This window comes from Geospiza fortis, unplaced genomic scaffold (genome assembly GCF_000277835.1).
Source record: "Geospiza fortis unplaced genomic scaffold, GeoFor_1.0 scaffold279, whole genome shotgun sequence".
NCBI classification, from domain to species: Eukaryota; Metazoa; Chordata; class Aves; order Passeriformes; family Thraupidae; genus Geospiza; species Geospiza fortis.
Window position 1 is genome coordinate 881,866 of NW_005054352.1, and position 10,761 is coordinate 892,626.

A 10,761-nucleotide genomic window follows, 5' to 3' on the forward strand; every position below is an offset into this window, starting at 1 on the left:
TAAAATGTTCCACCAAATTACTTGCTTCCTCTATGGTATCAGGCAAAGTATAAAAAGAAAAAAAGTGGCAATCTGTATCCTATGATACACCAAGAGAACTATGAAAACAGTACCAGGATAAATGAGAACCCCATGAAGCACAGAGAATTAAATGTAGCATCAATGGTGGGGCCGAGCTGACAGTTGCAAATTTAGAGATTATATCTTCCCATGATCTGGTCTCTGAACTGATACAATTATTGTCAGGTTGGTGAACACCACGGAAAGTCAACAGGAACTGCAACGATCCCAGTACACAAAATGACATGAGGAAAAAAAGTAAAACCAAACATTGAGACACTAGTACCAGTACTATTGAGAAAACAGTATCACAATTCTGATCATTTCTTTTTCCCTTCTTCTGTGACACTCCCACACTGTCACTTACAAGACCCCTCTCCAGGTCACTGGCTTTTTATGTTTATGGAGCCTTATACTATTGTTACCTGGCCCCTCACAAATGTTGACATGCCTGCAAGAACGAAGTAAGGTTTACCAAGTATATTGCAAAAGCTAGAAATAAGGCCTCAATTCAGAAGACACAAAGTATATCTTAGTGGAAGAGTTACACATAGTAAGTGGTCACCTATCAAAAAATAAGTACCAGCCATGTACCAGAGATGGTACTATCCCCCTAAAGACCACTGCAGCATGTTAGAACACGTGGCACATCTAAAAGGTAGGGTTTTTAAGGAAAAAGTTTTTTGAAGACTATGAACAGATCTTTCCAGTTCTTTATCACTTTCATTGTCTGCAGAAACTAAAAGTGTCCCTGAAATAGTTTACAAAAAAGAAATTAAAAGCAAAGTCAGAAGCTACTGAATTGGACAATTCTCGTACTCATCCTAGAAAATACTTGTTAAGAGCCATCCATAGGCTCAGTCCCAAACACTGAATCTTTTCCCTTAAACATTCACCTCCCAAACACATCTTCTAAGATTGCAAAATACAGGTGAGGAGTCGTGGGTGTTTGTTGCAGGTTTTTTAATGGATTTTTAAAATACGTTTTCTATTTCACGTGGGGTGTTTTTGCTATTAGATTCTAAAGCATACTACTTGGCTCGCAGGAAGTTTGCCACTGTCATTGTCTCCACAACTATCAGAACTGTGGATACTGGAGAGAGAATTGCTGGCTGACATCTGAGTGATTTAAGCGTGTTTGAAATCATGCATAGTTGTGTGTCACTTGTACAGGGGTAACAGAGTTAATATTTTGCATCTTTGAAGATGCATATGCTTGCCCATTTAATGCTGCAGTTCATCTAAAAGAACAGAAGTAAATGAAAAATGAAAAAACCACACATTTTCTCTGCTAATTGTCCCTTCCAGTTCAGCTCAGATTGAACCACAATAATAACACCTTCAAGTAGTAGTAAAGAATGTTTTATTAAAATGGAAGTTTTTCAAACCTTATGTATCAAAACTAAGGCCACAACTAATGCTAACACAAAGTCAAGAACCTCAAAAGGTTCTTTTATGATACAATTTAGAAATCTGAGACAAGGCTATTTTACAAAGTTACTCAAACATTCTGAAATGCAGCATTACTTACTTGTTGTAAAATATTACATCAATTATCCTAGTGATAATATTTAATGATACAAAGTACTGAATTATCAGTGCATATAACCCGTTTTTATTTTGGTCCTGTGACAACTAACTTTCTGCACCACTCCAGCTACCAAAATAAATGAAAGTACAAAACATTGTAATGGAAGCTGCCAACAACTCCTCCCTTTTGTGGTCAGTTAATTTCTTTTCTTCTAATGCTAAATATCTCCAGTCATAATAGCAATAAATTCTTCTTGATTGACTGCAAAAAAAAAAGGAAAAAAAAAGAAAATCATTAGACAAACAGCAATAAACCTTAAAATAAAATAATGCATATCTGTACTTTACTTAAAGGCTTCTCTGTTAGTATTTGTTCCATCTGATCCATTACTATAAGTGTTTACAAATTTGCTTCTAGAACAAGGGTTTTGCGCAGGTTTTTTCATGAAACATGAAACCAGAATGCAAGCTTCATTATGGGGAATACTAAACCCAGAATCTAGCTCACTTATAATCACTTATATTATTTCCAATTATAAAAGTAAAAAATATTCTAAAAGTGAAATATTATAGAAAAAAATTCCCCGAGAACCATATGTAAGATGGCTATGCAAAATAGTATTATTTTAAAGGTCTATAAAAATGTTAAGAATGGTACCTAAATTTTATTAAGTAAATCCTTCTCAAGCAACAATACCTTAGTTAGTTATGACTGAATTCAGTTTTATTCTTAAAATCATAATCCAAAACATTTACATCCCATTTACCATCACAGATCAAACGCTATTCCTGTCTCCCCATTCTATAACTCTTATCAAATACAAAACAAATTTTAATATTGTTTAGCAATCATTCCATAAATTAGATAGATTTAAAATGGACATTTGATGAGCCTTTCCCCATCTGAACTTTCTTCATTCTTCATTTATAATTAACAGAAATTTTACACAAATGCACTTGAAGAAATTAAGTCATAATAATACATTAATTAGTGTTCATTAATTATTTTGCTGTAGTTATACCTGAGGTGCTGACCTTACTCATATGTTAAAACACTAGAACAGTGAACCAGTGAACATGTTCACTCTGCAACTAATTACTGTACTGGGGAATGATTAGAGTAAGATGGTGGTATGGAAAAGACAAGACACATACAAAGCCCTGACAATTATCCATCCCAGCCAACATGCTCAAGCTATTCCTAAACCAAGCACTGCAAAGAAGGAACGACATTCACAGCTAGAAGAATATTACAGAAATTCAACTATGTTAAAGAATAAAAAAATAAAAAACCCTAAATATGTCCTGCTGTGACGTATGTAAAAAAAGGAGGAAACAAGTATATTTAGTCTAGCTTAGGGGCCCTATGCTCGGAAATACCAGTCCATCACATAGCTACAACTAGTCCTACAACACAAAAATACTGTCACTGTATGACTTTAAAAGCACTTCCAAGGCTTTTATGACAGTAACAACATAGTAACAGCACAAATTCAAACATCATCTCAAAAATATTCTCTGGTTTACAACATCCTTGAAATCACGCTGCAAAATGGAAATACAACACTGCAATGACAAATTTTGGAACATTCAAAGAAACTTCAAAAAGCAGTGTAGTTACAATTCCCAGTAATCAAAGTAATTCCAGTTAGTCCCTTTCAGATATAGGATCTGTTCACGAGTTAAGCACCACAAAAGCAGAAGCACTGTTTTGTCATGACACCAGATTTCCCTCAACTCCATGACGTAAGTAATCATAAAAGAACAAACTAGAATCACAACTAATAGAAAGAGAACATCGACTTAGAATTTTGAGTGTTAAAGGTACGTATTTTTTCAGAGGTGGGTCTGGGTACTTAATGTTGTGCCAAAAGTCTGAGACACGAGACTGAACAGTGTTTCCCACAGCTGCATCCACACAAGATGATCAAAATGGCATGAACTGACACCACAAAGTTTTTCCAGTTAGTTGTGCTCAAAACCAGAAGTAATTATTAAACCCAGTAATATCAAAGGAAGATTATTTACATAATTAAGGGAGACAAAAATACATCAAATATACTTTCTTTTACAGAAATATGTGTACTACTGTACTCTACCGGTAGAGCTCAGTGGTTTTGCTGTGAACATAAGGGTTCATGTAACCTGAGTACCATACAAGATATCTTATTTCAGTGTGAGCAAAACAATCTCTCAAATGTAATACAGGGTTTAAACCAAAAGTGGTACTATTCCTGTATTTGATATACCAATAAAAAATGCTAACAATTAACAGTTTGAAATTTGTTTTGGAGAGCAGGAAAAGAAGGAGAATTAGATGACAGCAAGATTTTGCCACATTTGCCAGGTGTTTCAAGACAAATGAAATGGTGATTCACAGAATAATTAACTTTCTCAGAATGAGCCTTGAAAAGCTGGAACAGCCTCAGTTTTCTTTAAAGTAGAAAAAACACACAGTACTTTAAGGATAACAAACATTACAAACATTATGCTGTCACTCTTCCATATGCAATCTTCTGCTTGATTGCCCTAACAAAGACAATGAATGGATGATTGAATAAGAGGAAACTGAGCCACTTAGTCATAGCTGATCAATCTGATTTAAAAAAATGTAGCACTGACACAAAATAATGACTCAATTACCCTCCTGAAAGGAACTAATAGTATATGTTCCATATGTAGTACCCAAATAGCAATGTGACAAAAGAACATTGATCCACAATTCTGACATCTCATTTGGCAGCTCCAGGAGATCAACACATGACAAAACATATTTGACAAAGAGTTCTAATTTCACTCACCTCTACAGCTATGACTTCCAAAAATAACACCTACATTGAACAGCACAGAAGACTATATGTCAAAAGGCTGACAACACAAATTTTTCCCCTAGTACCTGTGCGTTTTGAGCCCAACATATGCCCACAAGCATAAATATCACTGTCACAGGAAAAACTGATGACCTGCTAGTGAAATCTAAGATATGAGTCACCACCCTCTAAGAATGGCGCTTGATCAACTGATACAGTCTTTATATGCAAGATCTTAAGTGAGCGATCCTCAAAATTCAGGTATTAAGTTTTCTAATGTAAAAATAAGGTTGTTTTGAAGATAATGAAAAACTCTAAATTTCAGTGTTCACATTGATTTAACAAGCATGGTATCAAACTTGATTTGCTAATTCATTCCTTATCTACCTCGTAAGTCCCTTCTGCAGCCTACTCTGTATGGACTTTGTCAGTTGCAGAGCCATTTTTCACACTATTCTTTTCAGCACTCCAAGGCTCAGAAGTATGTTAAGGAGTCATGCAAGCTGATCCTACATAGACCCAGGCTACTTCCAGCATGATTTATTAGCTTAATGCTCCATATCCAGTGCTGAAATCATAACAATGACAAATTGCACTTAAAATATATTGAGTATGTGAACAAAAAACTTTCTCTCAGCACTTTACTGCTTTTACTGATTAATAAGGAAATAAAAATGTAATGTAGGTACACAGAATCTCTCTTACTTCTACCTTCAACTACACTTGCACCCATCTTCTAAACAGACATTGGCTGAACAAGAGTTGATGGTGAATCAATTCTTAAACTCCAGAATTAGTAGCTGTCAAAAGCAATCGTCTGCATTATTTGTAAACTAAATTATGCTTAAGATGAAAGTAATCTAGAAGGAAATGAAAGAGGACATTTTCACAACAAAATAACACCTAAAAAGAGAACAAAATTTAGAACAAGATGATATGGTGTTGTATTTGCCAGCACGTACTTTCTCCATCTCCATCCTTATCAAATTCTTCAATCATAGCCCGCAGTTCTTCATCAGACATATTTTCACCCAATTCTCTAGCAACCCGGCGCAGGTTTCTCAGACTTATTTTACCAGAGTCATCATCATCAAACAATTTGAATGCCTTGAGTATTTCTTCTTGAGGGTCTCTGTCCAGTATCCAATCTGTCACTGCAAAAAGGATAGTTAAGTTAGACTAAAAAATTCAAACAGGTAAATTCAGAATGGCCTTTGCAAGCTAGGACAATATGAAGAACATATGTCTGATTTCACGTGTTCTTACATTTCTATAGAATTCAATGTGCATATTTGTTTGGCTGTTGCCTGACCTCTCTTTCTCACCTCTGTTTTCCCAAGCTGAGTTGCTCCTGGGGACATAATTGCTGCAGTAGAAAGCTGCATGGCAGTTGAGTCACCCTTTCCACACATTTTCCAATAGGAATTTAAAGTATACACAAGATGCCTCTCTTTCAAAATTCCAAATTTTCAGAAAAAACACCATCAGCTCTTTTAGACAAAGGTGTGATTTTTTTTTTACTTTACATGTTTTCATCAGGAGAGAATTTTGAGCTGGGGAGAACACTGAAACAGTAAGTTCCACATGGAACCTCTCTTTTAAAAATAAAACCACACTAACACAAAAAGCCCCCATAACCAACCAACTGATCACATCCCAGCACCCCCAAACCTGAAAACAAAAACAGACTAAGCACAGGGACAATGAAGAGGATGCTGCTGTGAATTACAAGATGTTTATTCTGAAAGGATTCTTCAACCTTTATTACTCTTTTCAAGACAACCATTTGTCAGTTTCCGCAACAGAAAATATAAACTTGCCTCATGAAATATGAAGCAATTGCTTCAGACCAACCAACAACAATGTATCTCCACATCTTTGAACCTACCAGTCTTGTACTGCAGGGCTAGTCTTGTATTATCAAGCCCTTAAAAATCACATCTACACTGTTTGCACAGAAAGAACCACTTACCATCTGCTACTAACTGCAGATGGAATGTCTGCTCTGGCTCAGCTAACTTGAGAGGAAAGAATTTTTCATGCTCATTCAAGCCAACTACAGCAATCAAGCTTATATACCGGCAGATTTACCTTAAATTTAAATATTTTCTTTTAAAACAACAGTGCTGCATTACAGTATTAAACAATTTTAAAAATGCTACCTTTTGTGGCAAAAAGACAACTGAAAAATAATAAAACGTCTCTAAATACAAAACTATATAAGACAAAATATAATTGCATCTTTATGTATTTCAGTTGAACATTAAATTAAGAGAAATTGATGGCTCAAGAATTGCTTATCTATATGCAGCAGCTCTTCACAGTTAATGTCTCAATAAGCTATTTTATCTTACTCCCCAGTCTTTCTGTTAGAAGTGATATCATATGTAATTCTGTGTCAGTCATATGGCACCACAGCAGTACGCTACTTCAACTCAAGTTCTCCAACAGGTTCAATCCCCTTCTAAGTATATACTGTGCTTTCTACAAGAATTTCCTGGCTTCTTACAGCACTTAATGACTGTTGATATTGACAGCCAGGACAGAACAAGAAAACAACGAACATGACTGGGCATCGGGAATTTAAAAAGTAATTGCATGGTAATTACAGTATATTCATTTTATATAATATTACATAATATAATATGTAATTTTAAGACTAGTGTTACTATCAAACCAATACACTAATTTTCTTCCTAATACTTCCACATAGACTTTATAAATCAGAAAAGACCCAAAAATAATGTTCTCTAACTTGGAATATAACTATAAAAATATTACCTGTCATTAAGAAGACATTTTGTCCAGTACTAGCCTCTAAAACAATTACATGTTGCTACATTTCAATCACTAATTCTTTTGATACATTATGATGATTGCTATTTGTAGCCAAGAGCAAGTACTGGGGATTTGGGTGTTTTGTTCCATAAAATCTCCAGAAATAAAATACCTTGAAGAAATGGACTATCATGACCATAATGAACTATAATGGACATAATAAGCTAGAAATATAAACCCAAACAGATTACTTTTTGTTAAACATAAATTGTATGCAAAAGCATAAATTATGCATAACAAAAATCCCCTAAAATCTTTAAAGAAACATCAAGTCTTAAAATTCTGCAGATCACCACAAACTCAAAGTACATGAAATTACACAATATGCAAATTTCAGATGAAAGACACAACTAGTGCTACTGGTTCTATCAACAGTTGAAAATTCTTGTACAATATTTAAAATCTACTTCAATTTCTCTATCTTTTTTATATATGAAATCTGTAGTTTGCTTGTCTGTGTATGCATTCCTTCTCATGAAATTCAACGCCAAATACCTTTTCTACACCAGGAAGAAGAATCTTACAGAGATCCATGAACAGGACAAGAACATCTACACTTTAAACTAGCATATATTCCTCTGTTTAAGCTTGCAAGAGATTGATACCCTACTTCCTTTTATAGTGTAGCAATCATTCATCTCTACATATCAAATTAAGAATTCAGCAAACAAATATTTATCTTCCTTTACTATTGACCTATATTAAATAAAATATTAAATGAAATCTCCCACTTCTATTTCTATAATTGAAGAAGCCCACAAAGTATGGCTTTGAAATTGTACTCATTATTATAGGCTAAATATCTCTTAGAGGTAGAAACACAATCAAACACATACCAACTTCATTAAAATCTTCAAAAGTGATCTTGCCTGTTGATTCGCGATCATAATCTTTAAGTATTTTCAGGACATCAGCTTTTTTCACATCAAAACCCAAGGCTCTCATTGCCACCTTTTGGAATAAAATGGAAGTGCAATCATAAATAAGGATCAAAATAAACTTTCAACAGGTTTTCCTTTCAATTTCAGTTATTAGCTTCTTTCCAAGAGAGGAAAGAGCATATCAAAAATAAATAAATAAATAAATAAATAAATGAAAAAGTGCTTGGGAAATTAAAACCATTTAGAACTATTACAAAATGGAACATCCAGTTACAGTGAGAAAAAAAAAAACCTTTGCATTTTCAGGGATTTTACAGACTGGACCAAATACATCTCAGGACAAGTAGATTTTTTCCCTTTCTAAAACCATTTCAAAATCTTATCTTCTTAAGACAAAACTGGAAGTCATTCTGCAAATTGTATGCAAGTGTATGTTCATGGATTTACAGGTCCTACAAGACTTTTAACTGCTTTTCTATTCAGCCACCGAAGCCAACCTATATTTTACTTTTCTGTTAGTGTAGAAGTCCACATTTAGTTTCCCATTTCACCTCAGAAGGCAATTGCTCAGCACACAGCACCCTAACTTCCTCCAAACTGGTGAATACAGGCTAACCACACATGGAAAACCACTGAAGTAATTATTCAAAATATGCTGATTTTGTACAGGAGACGTTTTTTTTCTTTATGTGTTTCTCCTCTTTCACAGTATAAACTTCAGGGTGACAATATTTGATTAGACAGCTAAGAAAGAGCAATTTCAAGCAATGATGACAGCTGGGAATTCAAAGCATACCATAACCAGACAAAGCATAACCGTAACCAAGAGAGTGCCCAGCACAGCCCTAGTCACAGTGACTTCCAGCAAAGATAAAATAAGTGAACTGTGAAATAAAGAGAAGGGAACTTTTCTACCTAATACACTCCTGTAGCAGCAAATTAAGTATAAATAAGACTTTTTTCCTTCTTCAAATTACTTGGTAGAGCCACACTATAGAGCCAATACACTGAAGTAGGCATTCTTTAAAAAAAAAAAAATCTCACTCTATATGTGACTAAAACACTGGCCTCTCCAAAGCTACTTTTTGTTCTTGATGTCTTAATTAAAATAAAAATGCATAAAAGATTTAAGGCGAATTTAGTGAACCCCATTTACTACTCTGTAGACTTTCTGTGGGAGGCCTTACCTAGAAAGACATCCTAAACTCCATCTGCTAATAGCTATCATAAGGAACATCCTTCTGTGGGAAGGGCGACTACTGAGCCTCCCTCAAAAAGCACACCTTATTCCTACAAATCATAGGCTTTCTTTTGAAACATACAGGTAAGCTTTGGCTTATAGTCAACAGTTTTACAAATTTAATTTACATCTTTTACTTACACATCTGAAACCAACACCAAGCTTTAAGTTATACAGTGTCTTTAAAAATAATCAAACAGTTTTTCAAGAATTTTTCCCTCTGTCCAAGCTTATCCTTGGACAGTTTTTCCATCTGTCCAAGCTTATCCCAGTAACCCAATTATACCAGGCTTCCTTAGAATGCTATAGCAATTCTGTTACACATGAAGTATATAAAGTGGGAAGAAAAGCTTATTCTTACACCAACAGAATATTTCCCATTTTTTCTTTAATTTTTCCTTTGCTCCTTTAACCCAGCAACACATCTTGAAGGAAGTTTTTAAAGATATAGCCAGGATCTTAAGAATTCACTATGGAACAGATATATTATCTGCTATAAAATTGCTTAAATGAAAGGAAACTTCTACCTTTAATTCATGATAATTTATCGCTCTATCCTTGTCTGTATCAAACAATTCAAAGGCATCTTTAATTTCTTGCTTCTGTTCCTCAGTCAGTTCTCTTCTTTTCTTCTTTTTAGTTTTGTCTACTGAGAGTTCATTCCTATATAAAGAAAAGGAAACATAGTGTAACAGATTTCTACTGGGAAGATGCCACTGTAGATAAGAGTTTCCTCCAATAAGAAACTCACCATAATTTTAGGAATCACTACCTTACCTAGTCAGTATTTTCCCAGCTTCTATTCCCAGTTTAAAATAACATTAGAAATAGACAATTACCTTGTGAAATCTGAATGACACCTCCCGTCTCCCACCCAAAATAAAACCAGCAGAGGTGTTTTTGTTAATTAGCAACAACAATAACAACAACAAAAAAAGAAGGTAGAAAAAATTACCAGTTAAAAAGGCTTCTTGAGGTTACAAACTAGATTAGCAGTTGAAATTATACAACTCATGAAAACAGCTCATTTCTACACTGTAGCTTTAAAAAAATAAAATAAATTTGGGGACTGACAGGCCAATGGAAGCCAAACTAGGCCACACAGTCTGGCTACTACAGCTAGCATTAGGTGCTACAAATCAGCTTTGCCTGTAACAGTTCTTAGATAAATAATACTTGCAGGATTATTTTTTAATCCTTTAGATCCCACACATACACATTGTTTTGAAGATCTTTTGCTCTGTTTTGGTATATACAAGAGAAAAGCCCTCCAAATCAGCAAGTCTTGCTCAAAGACAGCCCTCTTTCTTTGGCTAGTCTAGGAATAAGCTTATGTTTTTAGAGGAGCATAGTAAAAGGACAAGAGAAAATAGCCACAAAATGTAAGGAAAGAAGAGCAGCT

At 34.5% G+C, this 10,761-nt stretch overlaps 1 protein-coding gene across 1 annotated transcript in view; it reads right to left on the reverse strand.

The window, feature by feature from the left end:
* Positions 1 to 1,406: 1,406 nt before the first annotated feature.
* Positions 1,407 to 10,761, reverse strand: part of CETN3 (centrin 3) — a 10,736-nt gene continuing 1,381 nt past the window's right edge. The window contains exons 2-5 of the mRNA XM_005423413.1: positions 9,887 to 10,022; positions 8,075 to 8,189; positions 5,363 to 5,554; positions 1,407 to 1,852 (exon numbers count right to left, since the gene is read on the reverse strand). Coding sequence (XP_005423470.1) covers positions 1,809 to 1,852; positions 5,363 to 5,554; positions 8,075 to 8,189; positions 9,887 to 10,022 — 487 coding nt within the window. The 3' untranslated portion in view covers positions 1,407 to 1,808. The remainder of the gene's footprint in view (positions 1,853 to 5,362; positions 5,555 to 8,074; positions 8,190 to 9,886; positions 10,023 to 10,761) is intronic.